The sequence below is a fragment of the Plecotus auritus genome, assembly GCF_963455305.1.
Source record: "Plecotus auritus genome assembly, chromosome: 8".
Taxonomy (NCBI): Eukaryota; Metazoa; Chordata; class Mammalia; order Chiroptera; family Vespertilionidae; genus Plecotus; species Plecotus auritus.
Window position 1 is genome coordinate 23,270,518 of NC_137782.1, and position 19,285 is coordinate 23,289,802.

The window sequence follows — 19,285 nt, forward strand, 5'->3', positions numbered from 1 at the left end:
CAGCTGAATGGCCTCAGGTTCCATACCTGGGTGGTCTAGCTCCCAGGGTGTCCTCTCACCAGATACTTGATGACTCCTGGCTTGACTCAGCCTCTATCTGTGGTAATTTCTAAAGTGCTGAATTTCTGCCACTTAGAAGCCAAGTATGAGCCATGCAGGAGAAACTTATGAGTGAAGGGAAACTGCCCTGCTCATCCATCCAAGCCAGGGGTGGGCAAACTTTTTGACTCGAGGGCCACAATGGGTTCTTAAACTGGACCGGAGGGCCGGAACAAAAGCATGGATGGAGTATTTGTGTGAACTAATATAAATTCAAAGTAAAGGAGCGGAGGGGAGAGCAAGAGAACCGGATAGAACAGCCGGATCTGGCCCGCGGGCCGTAGTTTGCCCACGGCTGATCCAAGCTCACAGCCAGCCTTACCCACAGAGTGAATCCACAGATGTGTTTTAGCTTTTTTTTTTTTTTCTGACTCCCCCACAAAATAAAACTCAGCAGATGTGAAATGTATTTAAGTTTTTATTTAGGAACAATTGAAAGATTTGAAGTACCATTTCGGCCCATTTCAATTTGTACAAGAAGTTTTTCCCTGTTGCCTTCTCTTATCCACGTACACAGATACAAAATCTAGGAAATGTGCAATTTGCATCTTAGAAATAGCAGCATCCCTACAGGGACCTTGTGAGCCTGGAGATGGCCCAGTGCCAGCCTTGCCTCGGCACAGCCATGGTCCAAAGGCAAGTTACAACCTGTTAAAAACATTCCCCTGTGGCAGAATCCCGTTCCACCCAGGCCTAAAGGACAAAGCGACAAAGCGCCCCTCTTCATTTGCGCTCTCACAGTGGGCTACCGCAGGAAGTGGGACCCTCCTACACGGTTTGGTAACGTTTTAATCTGCCTTCAGACAAACAGAAACAGGGCAGCTGCCTCTTAGCACCAAGGTGATCACTTCTTCAGCCATCTCTGGGAGACAGGAAGCGAACCAAAAGCACTGGTCAACAGTCATCCCCCCTCCTCACTTCTCAGCAGCCCGCTGGAACAAAGGGTTTGTACTGAGCCCAGAATCTACCCGGTGGTAGAAAACCAGGAAGCAGGACCATCGGGAAGGAATCTGCAGGCCTTTGGCAAGCCCCCTGAGCTCCCCAAAGACTGTGCTCAGTAACTTTCAATGAACAATGGCCGGCAGGACGGGGAAGATTGGCATGTTTTCTTTTTAAACTATGGCCCTCCTGACACAGCTGACAAAGCAGCTGCTCAGAAACCCGTCAGACTCCTCCACACAGGTGCTCACCTCCCCCCTGGCACTGGCCAGCTTCACTGCGCAGTGACGACCCTGCTGGCTCCCTGCTGGGGGCAGGCGCCCCTCCTGGCTCTGGGAAACCTGGGGCTCCAGTAAACTGCAAGAATGAGACAGCTGTATAGGCAGGAGCCAGGGGCAAGTGACATTCTCTCTCTAAACACAAATTGCAGGACTAGCATGTACCCTGTGGGGTAGGTTCTTACCCTAACCGTCTCCTCCAGAGTTTGACTCTTGGGGAAGACGGAGCACTTGCAGCTTTTTATGTACAGTGACTGAACAGACAGTTCACTGCAGCCCCAGCTACACTGAGTACTTTTAAACCCTCCATTCATCATGGAAAGAACAGGAGTTATAAAGCATTAGCAAAGAGAAGCTACTAACACACTCAAGTGCTCACATGCCCACACATGCCACCAGAGCCGTCTCCTGAAGGAAGAGGCAGTAAGACAGGTAAACACTCCCTCTCAGGAAGCCTTGCTCACCACCCGCCCCTAGTGGACAGCAGGAGAGAGAAGAGGACCACAGCCCCATCGTGGGGCCTGCCCCCTGTGCTCACCTCCCTCCGCTGGGCCTGGCTCAGGCCTGAGCAGCAGCAAGGACCAGGTCCTGAGGGCTTTGTGGGAGCCTTCAGGCTGGCGACAAGGCAGGAACTATATGTTCTTTGTGGATCCTTGCAGTCCTGCAAACTAAAAGATCTCATTTTTAAGCTCCAGGCTGCAGGTGCTTACCCTGTCCATATGGTAACCAGGGCCTCCTCATCCATCCCAGACTTTGGGTCCCTACTCCTGCTCCAGATTTGGGGGCAGGTAGAATGCTTGGTTCCTGTGGGATCCAGGCTGTCATGTCTCCTGTCTGATGAAGGACTAGGGCCCCACTCAAAGGAGAGGCCAGGTTTGCAGGCAGGTCACAGAACAGCCAGTCTCGACAAGTGAGCTCGGGACTGAAGAACCCAGAGAAGCAGACTCTCTGGGACCAAATGCTCTCTGTGCTCCTCCCAACTACATTCAAATGCTAGGTCAACCCAGGGAGAACTGGAGTGAGCCCCCAGTTCCAGTGTGACCTGCACTGGGGATACATACAGATTCCAGCAGAAATGAATTCGAACTGTAAGCCCCTGGACTTACAGCTGAGCTGGGGAGCAAGCCAATCAGCACCCATGAGAGCCACCTGCATCCAGTGACTCGGCCCAAACCCAAACCCACCACTTTGTTGAGAGGTTGCCCACAGTCTCCTCAGCCCTGGTGTCACAGGGCTCAGCCATCATAAATGGGCCAGAGAAGCCAGCAAGGCGGGCACCTCAGACTGGCCTCGCGCAGGGAGGGGACTATGAGGAGAAGGCTGGGGCTCCACACTCCCGTTCTCAGGTGCTGGAGCTCTGCTGAGGAAGGTGCTCCCCAAGCCACAGGGAGATGGCCCCCAGGGCTGGGCAGGAGGCTGGGCGGGCCTGTGTTAGGGACAGGCAGCAGAGGAAGCCGATTCAGGAGTCCCTGTAGAGGGAGGGCTCCAGTCTGGAGTGAGGAGAACTGAACCCCATTAACCTGACCCAGGCTGGCTGTTGGCTGTGCAGACCTTGCGTATCTAGAGGGTTTTTTTCTCCAACACAACTGAGCCTTGCAAAGCGGTGGGATACATGAAAATTTAAATTTCATACAAAAGGTGAGTCAAATGATAACCTGCCCCAGGAAAATTCTGAGCAAGGGAAAGGGGGAATACTTTGAGGAAAAGCCCAAACTCCAGGTTTGGTTTATTTAAGATTTTCTTCTTGGCTTGTTCTCCTCTCCTGCAGAGTGCCTTTATCCACTTGGGTGTGGTGTCTGAACTGACACGCTGCTCCAATCCCCAATTTTGGTCCGAGAAGAGAAAGGAAGGCGAGGCAATAGGGCCCAAAGAGGGCAGCACAAGCAGGAAGCCATGGGAGAGGCTGTGCAGAGCAAGGCGAGACCCAACCAGAAAGAGCAAGGCCCGCCTGCACGGAAGGCAGCCTGGCACAGATGTCTGAGTCAGAGGAGGAGACACAGGACACTGACCGAGCCACATCTCAGCCTGGACACACTGAAACCTCCTGGGGGGACAGCCTCCCTTGGCCGGGTGGGCCACGGCCATTAGTACGTGTGGGAGCCTACTAGGCACCACCCAACCCTCTGCCAAGCCCCCACCTTTTGTTTCTGAAGAGCAGGGTGTGGGGGCCTCGGGTCGAAGCACTTTGGTCCACCTCAACAGCTGCAGGAAAGGAGCCCTAAGCCCCAGAGTCTGCCGAAGCCCAGTGCTGGCCACCACCACACTCGGGATTCTAGTTCAGGAACCCGCGACTCCCGGAGACAGGACCTCCTCCCAAACCAAATGCTCCTCAAGACCCAAACAAGTGATCAAAATATGCCAACTATATGTTCCATAAATCCAGATGTCCTGTATCAGACTGAAGATCTGGCTTCACCTCTTAAAACCAGATCTACAACCTCATTGTAAAAATTATAATAAACCAAACACAGATAAGACATGGGCAACTAGAAACAGTGAAATACTTTCCTGCCTCTGACGAGTCCAAGTGCATATAGAGGAGTAGGGAAAGATTAGTCACCTTACAAAACAGGCTTTTCCTCTAGAGACTAACCCACCCACCCTCAGCTCTGCAGCCCACAGACTGCCTTCTGCCATAGCGGCATCACAGAAGCTCCCCCTTCGGTCGTGTGCAAAACCACTGCGATCTGTCTTGTGGCAGGGCCTTGTGCCCCCAGCACTTGGGGGTATAGTCCTGATTTCTGGGCTAGCGTGGCTATTTCTCTGTGCCCAGTGGCTGTGTTTATGGTTCTGCACCAAAGCCTTGGGTACCTGCAATATCCTTTTAGGAACCTGCTTAATGTCCCGACCGTCTCTCCTCCCATCACCTTTGATCTTTTATTCTTTCAAGCATGAGGCCCACACCCCACTAATCACTCCGGCCCAAGAGCACAGGAAGGAGGTGCTCTGTCCACTCTGGCCCCTTACCTGGGCAGTCTTGTTATTCCTTGTGTGACCTGGTGGGTGGGCAGGGCCAACAATGTGAGGAAAACATGCCAATTTTTTTACCTTTTAAAGGTGAGTTGGTGCTGAGGTTGGGCTGCTCTGTCTTGCATGAACTTGTCCATCATGTACTTTATTTTTTCTGTCTTGCTGTTTGGATTGTAAATGAAATGTGAATACAAATAACAAAGAATATCCTCTCTAAAGACACACCCCTTTGGCCGGTGTGACAGGGTTCCAGTGGTGATGCTGGCAGGGTGTGTCTCAGACACTTGGCGATGGCTTCGTGCTGGGCCACCCACTGCACCCCATGTACCGGCATTCCCCAACACCCACGTGCCACCAAGTTCCTCAAGTGAACACGTCAGATGTCCATTTCACGAGCAAAGTATCAAATGAGTATTTATACTGTATATGTGTATACATAAATTAATCTGCATGTACATAAACACTAAAGGAAAAATTCCAGGTGTCTGTTCTCTGAAGGAAGGCAATAACTTGTCATTCTTGGCAATTCTGCAAAGAGAGCTTTGGAGTTAAATAGCTTCATACCCCAAAATGGAAAGGATACAAAAAACAATAGGCTGCAAAGCTTGCCAAATACGCATAGGCCACCTGTTTGAAACACATAAGGGTGGTAACTATTGGGACAGAGAGGGCAGAAGACATTTCCAAAGAACAAGGTCTGAGGACTTCTCATTTGCAAGGCAAGCCCTCTCCTGGACGGCCAGTGAAGAGCCTGCCTGGTCCAGTTCCCTGGGGGTGGGGGGGTGGGGGTGGGAAGGGGGACCATGTCTAACCCAGCACCAGTATTTCTTGCCCAAAGCCCCTGCCCTCTCTCCGGGGTCTCCTCATGCTGCCCACCCAGCCTGGACCAGGAGGGGTGTGCCCAGGAGATCCCAGTGCTTTGGGAAGCAGGTGGTGTCCAGGTGAGCGGTGCTGCAGGTGACCCTTCTTTTGCCTGCCACACTCTGTACCTGCTGCTCTTAAAGCAGCCAGTCCTGGGGAAACAGAGATTTACCATTCAGTACAGCTTTGAAAGCAAGTTTTCCCCATCTTTCAAAGGCATCTGTTCCTGTGATTTTTCTTAATAAAAAACACACACAATGTTTAGGCTAATGTAGACAGAGGTCTTGTTTCCAAGTTTTCATATATAAATATAGACCTTTAACACCATAAACCCTGCAAGGACCTGTGCAGTGATGCCCAGCACCGCTGGGCGAGTGCCCAGCACACCAGCCAGGCCCTTGGCATGGGGGCCAGGAGGACTCTGGGTGTTCTGCCAGGAACCCCCACATGCAGGTCATTATGCCAAAGGCCACCCCAGTTCTGATAATCCCATCCGTCCTCACTCATACCCCGGGGCAGGTGTGGGTCTCCCCTTCCAGAGCACAGGGGGCTGTGCAGTGAGAGAGGACGAGGGCTCTGAACACAGGCGGTGGCCATACACTATCTATCACTTTGTCCCCACTGCTGGTTCTGTTTTCAATTTTCCTCTCACTCTAAGCATGTCTAGATATTTTTTTAAAAAAATGCGGGCATATAGTCAGTACAATAGGCTTAATAGCAAATGTTTCTTTAGTTGATCTGGTAACTAAAAAGTAACGGTCCATGATTCAAACTTCCATGAACAAAGCAGAATTACTACAACAGCTTAAGAGAGTGGTAATCACATAACCCAGTCGTTTCTTAAATGCAGTAACAGCAGGTTCTGCACCAATTATCCCACCAGGCATGCGAGCCGGCAGGAGATTCTGCTGGTCTCCACCTAAGGAAGCGGAGAGCACTTCAAAGGTGCTGCCTTCCTTGAGGAACACAAAGGGGCCCGGGCTCCAGATGTGGTCTGAATGTGCAACACCCTTGCCCGACCTGGAAGGTGAGGGAACATGTGGCCCCAGCGATGTCCAGAGAGCAGACACAGGACATTTTCAGAGATGATGCAAAAGACAATGTACTGCTTTGCTAACAAAGTTTCTATGTAATAATAAGTGTTTATAATCCGATGTTTCATTAAATGTGTATAGGCGGACTTATGTTAAAAACTGGATTCTGTGTCTATGACTATGAAATCTGAACTACTTTATCCACTGAAAGGCAAAGGACAGGTCCTACATTGTGGAAGAACTGACGGGAACTCTGCTCTCCCTCTTGCTTGGTGATGGCTGGCCGGAGGTGACAGGAGGGATCTGGGCTGTCTGTGAGGTTCCAGAAGCTCTGTGTGCCCAGGGGCCAGGTATGGGAATGGATGTGGCAGCAGAGAGTTGGGTGGGGCCCTTCCACGTGGCAGGCGGCATCCCCGACTGGCCAGTCCTTCTCAGTAATGGGTTCAATTCAGTCCGTTTCTGAGGAGAAAGCACATGCCTGTCACCTCCATGTCAGCTGCCACGTGTATAGCCCCCAGGGGCGGCATCACTGGCTTTGGGGACTTCTTAATTCCATAAGCAATGCCTTCCTGCCAGCCACTCCCCCACTCTGCAGCCTGAGGGAATATGAAGAAGGCGTGTGGGTAAAGAACGGGCTGCTGGCTAAATCTGGCAAGGGACCACTGCCCAACCCCAGGCCTCGCAGCTGGTGCAACGATGTCTTCTCCAGGCCCACCAATGTATCCCCTCGGCCCACGCCCCAGGCCGCTGCCTTCTCGGGAGTCCTGTCCTAATCCGCCTCATCCTGCCCTCTTCCTTCCGGCTCTCCAGAACACACTGTTCTAATGTAACAGCAGCTGGGTCTAATTTCGGACATGCATTTTACTGATGTCTTCATTTCTAACTTCCAACCCCCCAGTCAAAGTCGTGGGTTGTTCAGAGAGGTCCGCCATCCCTGCTGCTTTCAGAAGCAGCCTGCCTTGAGGCTGCTGCTAAGCCTGGGAGAAGCCAGGGGCAGACAGCCAGCCCTTCCTGCACCTGGTACCTGCCTTGGATAGAAGAGGATGATGCCACAGGTGCAGGGTCACCCCCGCCGCTCCTGCTCTGTCCCACCTAAGACACCAGCACTTCATTGTCTGGTGGAGTCAGTAGCTGAGGGGAGCAAATGCTTGCGACTCAAACCCATTCATCCCAATTCCAGGTTAGCTTTCTTCAAAGTGTGGTGAAATATACGTAACAGAAATCCTACCACTTTAAGTGGCATTAAGTATAGTCACACCGTTGTGTAACCACCACCCTATTTCCAGCTGCCCAAGGATTCGATTCCGATCAAGGGCACATGCTGTGTAACTTAACTTCTCACCTGGCCAAAATTACTTAACTTCTCACCTGGCCAGCATGCTCAGTGGTTGAGCATCAACCTATGAACCAGGAGGTCGAGGTTCGATTCCCAGTCAGGGCACATGCCCGGGTTGTGGGCTTGATCCCTAGTAGGGAGTGTGCAGGAAGCAGCCAATCAATGATTCTCTTTCATCATTGATGTTTCCCTCCCTCCCTCTCCCTTACTCTCTGAAATCAATAAAATATATATTTTTAAAAGAAACCTGTCTTAAATAAAATACTCTTGCAGTTTCCTGTCAAGTACTAATACACGACCCAACATTTGATTCCATATATGTCTAAGAGGGAATGATTTTCCATTACTTCTACATCAGGAAGAACAATTAAAGAGCAAATTACAGGATTTTCATTATTAAAAACTTAGACATGTATCTAAGGATAATTAAAGACTTCCTTTTTGTTTACCAATTTGAGTTGAATTTCCTCAAAAGTCCTATTGCTCTCTCCTACCCAGTGGTTTGGGTTCTGCCTGACCCAGGTGATGTTCTGACCTATTCTCCTATTGCTAAGAAATGGCTAGAAAAGTTTGGACCCTTGTAGGTTCACTATGTTCCTGCCCCTGCACAAGTTTTTAAGAAACATGAAATGAAATAAACAACTCTCAACCCTTGATCATCTTATGCTCTGACGGTGTCTGCTGCCAGTTACCCCAAAGCAGCCAGGCAGCCTTTGAAATAGCAAATGCTCCCATGCAGTAAATCCAGTGCCCACCCATGGGTGCCCACTCCCCATACCCACGGAGGACAGCCATGGCTCCTATGGGCTCCTTACCCAGCTGACGACCAGCCTGGGGACTTGGTATGTCACAGGGCTCTGAGCTGGCCTCAGGGGCACTGGGCTCCCACGACTCACTGTTTTCGGACACCTCTGAATAGGTATCGCCCAGCCCCTTGTGCACTGCTGCAGGGTCGCCAGGGCCCTGGTCCTCGCTGCCTGTGTCTGCCACGGCCCGGGTCTCCTCACCCATTTTCTCAGCAAACCACTGCTTGACCTGCTGGGAGCTCATCTGGGTCTTTTCGCAGAGGCTCTGCAGGTCCTCATCATACAGCGTCTTGTGTGTCACGTAATAGTCTTGCAGCAGCTCCCGGTTGCCGGGGGCGATGACCAATAGCCCTGGTGGGAAGTTGCCCCGCTTGTAGTCTTCGTACCACTTGAGCTGGCCATTCTTCAGGGCGTACCTGCTGTCTCCGAACCAGCGCACCACCTCTGGCCGTGGCAGGCCTGTCTGGGCCATGATGGAGTCATAGTCCTGAGTGCTCGGCCACTGCGTCTGCACAAAGAGCTGGCGCAGCAGGTGCCGCTGCTGTGCTGTCTTTTTGCAGCTCACCTTGCCGGGCGGCTGCAGGGCCAGTTTGTTTGACCCATCGTCTTCAGGGTCACAGGCGCCCAGCCCGGGTAGCTCGCCCTTGCCATTGGCTTCAGTGACCCGCAGGTTCTTCAGGTTGATCTTGATGGGGCTGACTTTGCGTTCAGCCAAGGTGTGGCTGCTGGGCACTTCTGGGGAGCCATTCTCCCCAGGGACCCTCAGGTCACCGGCCGCCTCCTCTGCTCCCCCCTCATCCTCAGCGGCCTCTTCCTCCTCCTGACAGGCACTCCCATCGGCCTTGGTGGTCTCCTCGGTGTTCACCTTTTTCCGTCTCTCAGAAAACCAGCTGTCGATCTCTCTTCGGGTCATTTTGGTTTCAGTCCTCAGGCGGTCCAGTTCCTCATCGAGAGGAAGGGGGTTTTGTGCAAAACTGCTCTCCAGGGCTCGGAGCTGCTCGGGGGCTCGCTCCTTGTATTTGGTTGGTGTGAAGTCAGGGGTCTGGTGCCAGGACTGTCGTTTGGCAGAAGGATGGGTGGCCAGGGTGGCTGCCGTTGGGATGCAGGTCACCTCAGGGGCCTTGGACACTGGGGAGAAGGGCACCTCTGGCACAGAGTCAATGATAATGGAGCTGGGATCCCCAGGCATCATGACCCGGGAGCCCTTCAGGTTCCGGCAGTGGTACCTCCGGTCACTGAACCATTTCCTCACCTCCCTGGTACTCAGGCCGGTCACTTTGGTCAGATGCTCAACTTCGCTCTGTCCAGGGAACTGGTTCCGACAGAAGCTGCCTTTCAGAGCTGACAGCTGTTCATGAGATTTCTTATTTTTGTAGATGCTGGCATCAAGGAAGGCTTGGGAAGTGATGCTAGGGCATGCTGTGAGCAATGACTGAGCTGCATTGACCACCTTCACTGCTGATGTCGTGTTTGAACACACAGTGTTAATGGGTGCAACAGTTGGCTGCTTGGGGATGGATGTTACTGCTAGAGGGAGAGACGAACTTGGTGCCTGCAACCCATTGGCCATCAGTGGCTGAGTGACCAGAAGTCCCCCTGCTGTGCCCTCGGGCTGCCCCACAACATGACCTGGGAGGGCAGCCTGGATAAGATGCTGGACGTTGCCAGCACTGGCAACCAGAGGAGTATTCAGCACGGTGATTGTGGGCTGAGGGACAGACTGAATGACTGTATTGAACATCTTCTTCCGGGCATCCTCGATCTCTTCGGGGGACCAACTGATCCCTTGTTTCAGCCTCTGGGCTGTGAACCAGATCTTGAGCTGTTCTTCCGGATACTTGGTAACCACAGTCAAATAGCAGAGCTCAGCTTTGGTTGGGTAGGGGAACTTGTGGAAAGAATTCTTCAAGAAGCTGTTGGAGTCCATGGCCGCATTGTATGTTGGAATGCTGCTCAAGGGGATCATCACTTTGGGAAGGGATTTGGAGGTGGGCAGTGGCTGGTGGGTATGGTGCTGGGCATGTGCCGGGGGCTGCTGCTGGAGAGAGAGGAACTGTGCTATACCAGCTGGCAGAACTGGCACTGTCCCCAGCAGGGGCCCATTGGTCGTATGGGGAGGCTTGGCGGAGTTAGTGGGTGCCTGGCTGACTGGAATCGCCCCATTGACAAAGGAGTGGTCCCCTTCTTTCGCTTCTGTTTCCCCAGCTGGTGGGTTTGGTAAGGTCTCACCAGCAGGTTGACTGGGGGCGTTTTCCTTGAGCGTATGAATTTTTTTGGCTTCAGCTTTGCCTTTCATTATCTTCATGATTGGAGTTTTGGTGATGATGATTTCGGCTTGTCCATCGGTCCCGTCAGTGCTGGGCTCGCCCAGCGGGTCAGGAGTGCTGGTGCTCTCAGGGATGCTCTGCTCCACGACCACATGATTGTCTGGCTTGGCCACATTCCACAGAAAGCTGGCTTCCCCCAGGTGGCACTTGGCATTGTGCAGAGAAAGCCCCTCAGGAGTTTTTGCCAGAAAACTGCACTCAGTGCATACAAAGGTCGGGTCTTTATTAAAGTCTGTGTGCTCGGAGTTCATGTGTCCCACAAACTGGGTTATGTCCTGGGATCTGAAATCACAGTATTTACAAGAATACAAATAGCCATCCAAAGTGCTCTGATGCCCGTTGGCCAGCACAGTGCTGTCGGTACTGCTGGAGGCCTGGGCGACCTCGCTGCTGGTAGCAGGCGCTTCTGGGGGCAGGTCCGGCGGGGGTCCTTCGGGCAGAGCCTCGGCGGGCTGGGCCTCTGCACTGGCTTCCTGCAGCACCACGGTCTTCACGGGAATCATGCATGGGGTGGTGGATTTCCGCTTGCTGGCCATGGCGACAACCGCTCCAGGTGATGGCTTGGGGACAGCTTGTCCTGTCAAAGGCCTCACAGTACAAGTTCCAGCTGCTGCATGAGGGCCAGAGAGTTTCCAAAGGCAGCTTTTTCAGTTTGCAGAAAGCAAGTTTTCCCTATTAAACCTGAGGAGGAAGAAAAAAAACATGATTAAGATCTCTGAAGCTCTGTCTGTGTGTTTCTCAGATGCTCAGACACACTCCACTGCTTGACTTCTATCACTTCTGCCACTCGGAGGAAGCCAGCAGGAAGTTCAGCAGCAGCTTGGATGTCAACTTGAAGTCAGGAGACCCCCAAATGCTAACAAAATGGTGCCCTGAAGAATGACCTGGAGATGTTCCCATCCCACTTGATAGACTTCAGACATGTGTTTCTGTTTTGTATTCCCCTCTGCATCCATGCATTAAGTAACTCAGATTCCAAAAACAAAAACGACAACAATGAAATAATCCTCTTTTGAACCTCCAAATTCATTCTGACCACGTCTGAGTGAGAACAAAAGATCCTAGTGTAGTTCTTGTTTAAATGTTTGGGCCAACCAGGGTTTTCTTTTCATAGCCTTCCCACATATGAGAACAAGATGACGCCTCTGCCTTGCCCAAGCCAGGCCAAGGCCAAGTCAGCGGGAAGGGAGTGTTGGAGCCGGGCCTCTCTCCATGCCCTTTCCCTGCCTGCTGCCCTATCAAACACACTCCAGGCTACAGAAGAGGGATCACCTCACAATTACTAGCTGTACCCCAGACCACTGCCACTGGTGAAACCAAAGGCCATAGATAGGGTCAGGGGATCCACAGACCCAGTCTGTGGCCCCGCCAGCTGCACATTCTCTCTCTGGGTGCAGCAATTTAAAGTGTGGCCTCACCTTGGGTGCACAAACTACACATGACATTGTATTGTGCTTATTTCATTTTTATTTCAATGCCTTCCTTAAAAATACAAACTCTTAAATCTTTGATCCATGTGAAATTTATTTCAAAAGCTGGGGTGATTCCCTGCTTGGCCCCGGAGGATGACTGGTTAGCCAGAGATGGGTAAGATTCCTCAGGGAAAGAACAACCTAAGACAGGCACAGTCGCACAGGGGCCATCAGGAGTGAACTTGGGGGTCACAGAGGTGGGGCACAGACCCTCACCCCCCAACCTTACAGGGGCCTGAACCCTCACCCTATCTGAGGGAGGTCTCCTGCCCCCATGGCTGCTTTGCTTCCCACGCCCAGCTCAGATCGCGACACAGGTGACAGACAGTGACTTGGCCGAGCTCAGACTGGGACCCAGGTAACAGACAGAGACTTGGCCGACAGCAGCTGCCCTATATCTAAATCCAGCCTAGCACCAGGAATGCTCAGGGCCTACTCAGGAATGCAAATAATCCTTTCCACTAATATTTACAGGGTAAACTAAGATTGTTGGTAGAGTATTAAATTTGACAGTAAAATAATAATCAAGTTTTCAGATTAATTTAAATAGGCTAATTGAAATAAGTGAATATTCAAGAAAATTTAATTGTACTGGACAAAAAGCTGTTCTAAAGTAGTAACTAAAATTTCTATTGGTAGTTCATCTCATGGTAAAATTCCTGAACATGCAAAGAACCTAAAGCAGTCATATTTTTGTGCAAAAAATTAAAATTTAAAGTTATCAAGACTGCATTATAAAGTTTACAAAAGCCTCCATTAATCAAAAAAGGGGGGATAGTAGGGTAAGATCATGTAAGGAAAAATATCCTATAAGTAAATTACATCTAGAAAATTTTTAATTTACAAAATTAATTTTCATTTGTAATGCTAACAGCAAGACACCCATGAAAAACACACATGGTGTCTAAATAAGACAAAGGAAAATTGGGCAAAAATAAAAAGGATCCCAAATCAATTATATAGAAAAGATTCCTTTATTAACTTTTGGTCGAGAATATGTTTGTATATTTTCAGAAAACAACTCCAAGACCATATGGATTCCTGCAACAGAGAGAAATTGACAGGTCTGCTCCAACCACAAAGACAAGAGGAGAAACAGTCCAGAGATGGAAGACGCTGACGACGCCTTGCCACGCTAGCAGTCAGCAGCTGTGCGTCGCAGCAGGTTGCCTAAGACCAAACCAGAGAGGGTCGGACCTGCATTGCCACCATGTGCCCACCATCCAGATATCATTGCTGACATGTACATATAAGGAACTGTTTGACATTGAAACGGATACTCAGAACTGTTAAATTGGTACTCAAACATTTTTTGTTATTATGTTTATTTCTAGTCTGCAGAGGCAAGATTTTTTAAAGGAAAGAAATGGGGAAAAAATAGATACAGAGGCAAAGAAGCATTGAACAGACTGTCAAACTACAGCGGGAAGGCAGGGGAGGTTGCGGGGGGTGCTGTAAGAGATCAACCGAAGGACTTTTACGCATGCATATAAGCATAACCAATGGATACAAGACACTGGGGTGGGGGGCAGGTAAAGGCATGTACTGGGGGGTAGGGGAGGCTGGGGGGAGGTCAATGGGGAAAAAAAAAAGGAGACATATGTACTACTATTTGTAATACTTTAAACAATAAAAAAATAAAAATAAATAAAAAATAAAGACTAAAAAAAAGCTGGGGTGATTGATTTATTTACATGTAAAATAATTATTATAGTAACTCTCTCTTTTTTTTTAAATCTTCCACTGAGGACATGCTTTTATTGATTTTAGAGAGAGAAGAATGGAGAAGGAAAGACAGAGAAACATCGATGTGAGAGTGAAACATCAATTAGTTGCCTGCCTGGGGACTGAACCCACAGCCTGGGTATGTGCCCTGACCTTTTAGTGTACAGAATGAAGCTCCAACTAACTGAGCCACACTGGCCAGAGCTATTATAATAATTCTTTCTTGAAATGCCTGAGAAAGCGTTTCTGTGATTCCTATCATTAACATAATATCACTATAATCATCATTATCTTTCTTTTAGCAAATGATAATGCTAATAATGACTAAAATAATAACAATTTTAATACCAAAATAATGTTATCATCAGTGTTTGGATTTGATATAAAAGTGTAAAGAAACGTAAAATATCTCTATTCATATTCTTAGTGAATAAACACAGCAAACTTTTTCTGTTTGTAAGTCTAATGCTAATGATCATAATAAAAAATAATTACTATTAAAAAATAGTGTGAGAAGGATAAACATACACCCAGAATCTAATCACCTGTCACCATTTCCCAACCAATTTGAAATATCATGCACAAATCTTTTATACTTAATTTTTAATTGTAAAGATAAAATATCAGTATTAAATAAAATTTGAGAAAATAAAACCACCTGTAATTTTGTATATTCTTCCATCTGGTGCAAATATTTCACACATTTTTAAAAAATTGATCTTCAGAGAGAGTGGAAGGGAAAGGGAGAGACAGAGAGAAACATCGATTGGTTGCCTCCTGCATGGGCCCTGACCAGGGCCAGGGATCAAGCCTGCAACCGAGGTATGTGTCCTTGACTGGAATTGAACCCAGGACCCTTCAGTCCACAGGCCAAGGCTCTATCCACCGAGTCAAACCAGCTAGGTAGGGCTCACACATATTTTTAATCATCATGGGCACACACTTCTGTTTTTTTCCACTGAACATGACATCATAAACATTTTCATTAAATAAGCTTCATAATTATAACATTCAATAGCTGCTTAATAATGTACCACTATGGACTTAATTCATACTCCTCTGCTATTGAACAGGTTCCAGCATCCCTTGTTCACAGGTGACGGTGAAATGACCTGTGGATATATAGGATGTATTTATTCTATTAAACAATTTCTTAAGGCTGAGTTCACAGAAATGGGCTTACCAGCTCAATGAGTATCAACATTTCTGAGTTCCTCTATATATTATTGACAAACATTTTCAATCATCTGCTTTATAATTCCAAATCAGGAAACTAAGAACACAGTTATGTTTCCAGTGAGCAAATCATATTTTGAGGTAAATAACTGAAGACATCAAATAGAATATCTGAAAGCACAAGTGATGTAATAAAAAACAGATAAATTAGACTTAAAATTAAAAACTTTTAGGCCTCCAAGGTCAGCACCAAGAAAGAGAAAAAGACAACTTGTAAAATCAGAGAAAATATTAGCAAATCATGTATCTGATAAGGGGCTTGTATCCAGAATAAAGAACTCTTACAACTCAACAATAAAAAACAAAATACCCAATTAAAAAATAGGTAAAGGGCCCTAGCTGGTTTGGCTCAGTGGATAGAGTGTCGGCCTGGGGACTGAAGGGTCCCAGGTTCGATTCCGGTCAAGGGCATGTACCTTGGTTGCAGGCACATCCCCAGTAGGAGGTGTGCAGGAGGCAGTTGATCGATGCTTCTCTCTCATCGATGTTTCTAACTCTCTATCCCTCTCCCTTCCTCTCTGTAAAAAATCAATAAAATATATTAAAAAAAATAAAATATATTTTAAAAAATAGGTAAAGGATTTGAAAAGACATTTCTCTAAAAAATATATACAAATGGCCAGTAAAGCCAAAACCGGTTTGGCTCAGTGGATAGAGCGTCGGTCTGCGGACTGAAGGGTCCCAGGTTCGATCTGGTCAAGGGCATGTACCTTGGTTGCGGGCACATCCCCAGTAGGAGGTGTGCAGGAGGCAGCTGATCGATGTTTCTCTCTCATCGATGTTTCTAATTCTCTATCCCTCTCCCTTCCTCTCTGTAAAAAAATCAATAAAATATATATTTTTTTAAAAATGGCCAGTAAACACATTAAAAAGTGCTCAACAGTGACGACTGGTGGAGCTCGGAGCTCCATGGCCATCCAGGCAGCATTGGCAGCAGCCCAGATCTAGAGACTGCTGTTGGGGTGGTCCCAGGAAGGGCCGCAGTTGTTTAAAAAGAAAGTGTTCAACATCATTAGTCATTAGGGAAATGTAAATCAGTATCACAATGAGATATCACTTCATACCCTTAGGATGGCCACTACAAAAAAAAAAAATCGGCCGAAACCGGTTTGGCTCAGTGGATAGAGCGTCGGCCTGCGGACTGAAGGGTCCCAGGTTCGATTCCGGTCAAGGGCATGTACCTTGGTTGCGGGCACATCCCCAGTAGGGGGTGTGCAGGAGGCAGCTGATCGATGTTTCTCTCTCATCGATGTTTCTAGCTCTCTATCCCTCTCTCCCTTCCTCTCTGTAAAATATCAATAAAATATATTTTAAAAAAATCCTATCTAATAAAGAGGGAATATGCTAATTGACCCTCACACCATCGCAAAAGATGGCGGCGCCCACAGCCAATAAGGAGGGAATATGCTAATTGTCTGCCCTGCCCTCAAAGATGGCGGTGCCCACAGCCACAAGATGGCAGCGCCCAGTCCACTCAGTCCCACCGGGGCGGCAGACGCACGCAGCAAGGCCGGGCCCACCCTGTGTGCCTGCCTCCGGAGTCCCCCAGTCCCTTCAGCCCCCCACCCCCCCAGGGCCGGCCCGAAGTGCAGGCAAGCCTCGGATGGCAGCTGCCCAGCCGCCGAGGGCCTGCCCGAGGCACAGGCAAGCCTCAGATGGCGGCTGCCCAGCCACCCAGGGCCGCCTGAGGCTCAGGTAACCAGGGCCGGCTGAGGCTTGTGCTGCCGGCAGTGGCAGCAGCAGAGGTGTGATGGGGCGTCACCTTCCCCTGATCACCGGGTCGCCTCCTGCCCCTGAGGGCTCCCAGACTGTGACAGGGGGCAGGCCGGGCTGAGTGACCACCCCTCCAGTGCATAAATTTTCATGCACCAGGCCTCTACTAAATAAATAACAGAAAATATCAAGAGTTGTTGAGGATGTAGAAAAATTGGAACCCTTGTCATTGTTGGTGGAAATGTAACATTGTATAGCTTCTATGGAAAACAGTATAGCCTTTGCACTCTGTTGATTAGTTCCTTTGATGCAAAGTTTTTAAGTTTGATGTAGTCCCACTTGTTTATTTTTGTGGGTTTTTTTTTTTTGTTAAATCCAATAAATCATTGGCAAACCAATGTTATGAAGCTTTTGCCCTGTTTTTTGTTGTTGTTGTTGTTCTCTTAGCAGTTTTATAGTTTCAAGTCTTATGTTTAGATCAGTGATTTTCAAATGGTGTACCATGGCACACTGGTGTGCGGTACTTGACTATTTAGTCAGGGGCACTGATCTCTTTTCTTAGATTGTCAAATAAAAAAAAATGCCAACACAACAATAGTCAACTGGTGTGAATGAATCAATATTATACCTATTTTTTGTGAGGCAAAATATATATTTTCTGTTAGTGCCACATAATTTTAGTAATTAGCTTACATGTGCCATGAGATTAAAAAGGTTGAAAATCACTGGTTTAGGTCTTTGAGTTAATTTTTGTATATGGTGTAAGGTAACGGTCCAACCTCATTCTTTTGCATGTGGATATCCAGATTTCCAGCACCATTTATTGAAGCTACTGTCCTTTCTCCTTTGTGTAGCCTTGGCAGCCTTGTTGAAGATCATTTGACTATATATGAAAGAGTTCATTGGACTCCATTCTGTTTCATTAGTCTATGGATATCTTTATACCAGTGTCATACAGTTTCTAAAAAAATATTTTTATTGATTTCAGAGAAGAAGGGAGTGTGAGAGATAGAAATATCAATGATGAGAGAAAATCATTGACTGGCTGCCACTGGGAATCAAGGCCGCAATCAGGGCATGTGCCCTGACTGGGAATTGAACCATGACCTCCTGGTTCCTACAGTGACACTCAACCAATGAGCCACACCGGCCAGGTGTGTATCATACAGTTTTGATCACTGTACCTTTGTAATACAGGGTTGGCAAAAGTAGGTTTACAGTTGTAAGGAAACAGTTTATTCTTATATTATTTATTGTATTATTTTCCATAAGAACAACTGCAAACCCACTTTTACCCACCCCTGTATATTTTAAAATCAGGATGTGTGAGGTCCCCAGCTTTGATTTTCTTTCTGGAGATTTTCTTCTTTTCTTTTCAGGGTCCTTTGAGATTCCACATGAATTTTAGGAATTTTTTTTTCTAGTTCTGCAAAAAGAAATGCCAATGGGATTTTGATAGGGATTGCATTGAATCTGTAGATAGCTCTGGATAATATGGACATCTTAACAATATTAAATTTTCCAATTCATGAACATGAGATGTCTATTTATTTGTGTCTTCTTTAAATTTTCAGCATTGTTTTGTAGTTTTTTTCATACAAGTCTTGACTCCTTGGTTAAATTTATCCTTAAGTATTTTGTTCTTTTTTTAAAAAATATATTTTATTGATTTTTTACAGAGAGGAAGGGAGAGGAATAGAGAGTTAGAAGCATCAATGAGAGAGAGACATCTATCAGCTGCCTCCTGCGCACCCCCTACTGGAGATGTGCCCGCAACCAAGGTACATGCCCTTGACTGGAATCGAACCTGGGACCCTTCAGTGCGCAGGCCGCCGCTCTATCCACTGAGCCAAACCAGTCAGGGCTATTTTGTTCTTTTTGATGCTATTGTAAATGAGATTGTTTTCCTTTTTGGACTTTTCACTATTAACATGTAGGAAAAAAATTATTTTTTGTGTTGATTTGTGTCCTGCAACGTTGTTGAATTCTTTTTTCTTACAGTTTTTTTTTTTTTTTGGATGTGGAATTTTTAGGGTCTTCTACATATATGATCAGTTCATCTGTGAACAGAAATAATTTTCTTTCTTTTTATAGTTGATTTATTTTGCAACTATATAGGCATATAAATGTACTAGAGGCTCGATGCACGAAATTCCTGCAAGGGGCTCGGCCCTCGCAGCCACAGTGGCTGCCTTGGCCCTCACAGCTCCAGCTTCATCTGGAAGTTTGTCCGGAAGGATGTCCGGAAGGTCATTTGGCTATCCGGTCTAATTAGCATATTATGCTTTTATTATTATAGATTCCTTTTTAAACATCCCTGAAGATGAATGAAAGTTAAAATGGTTGATCATAGATCAGCAGCAAAATACAAACTGACAATTCAAATTATAAATAAAATTCTGTTTAGGATATTTAACGGATTGTCCAAATATAAGAATTAAGCTGAAAGGAAACAAATTTGTAGGCTTTTCTTTTACACAAATATAGAT

The 19,285-nt window shown here is 47.6% G+C and overlaps 1 protein-coding gene across 4 annotated transcripts in view; it reads right to left on the bottom strand.

Moving 5' to 3' along the window:
- Positions 1 to 504: 504 nt before the first annotated feature.
- ZHX3 (zinc fingers and homeoboxes 3) overlaps positions 505 to 19,285 on the bottom strand; it is a 117,984-nt gene continuing 99,203 nt past the window's right edge. For all 4 annotated transcript variants that reach the window (XM_080685598.1, XM_080685600.1, XM_080685601.1 and 1 more), the window contains 2 exons: positions 8,333 to 11,331; positions 505 to 6,640 (listed from right to left, as the gene is read on the bottom strand). In XM_080685598.1, the coding sequence (XP_080541724.1) occupies positions 6,630 to 6,640; positions 8,333 to 11,186 (2,865 nt within the window). In that variant the 5' untranslated portion in view covers positions 11,187 to 11,331 and the 3' untranslated portion in view covers positions 505 to 6,629. The remainder of the gene's footprint in view (positions 6,641 to 8,332; positions 11,332 to 19,285) is intronic.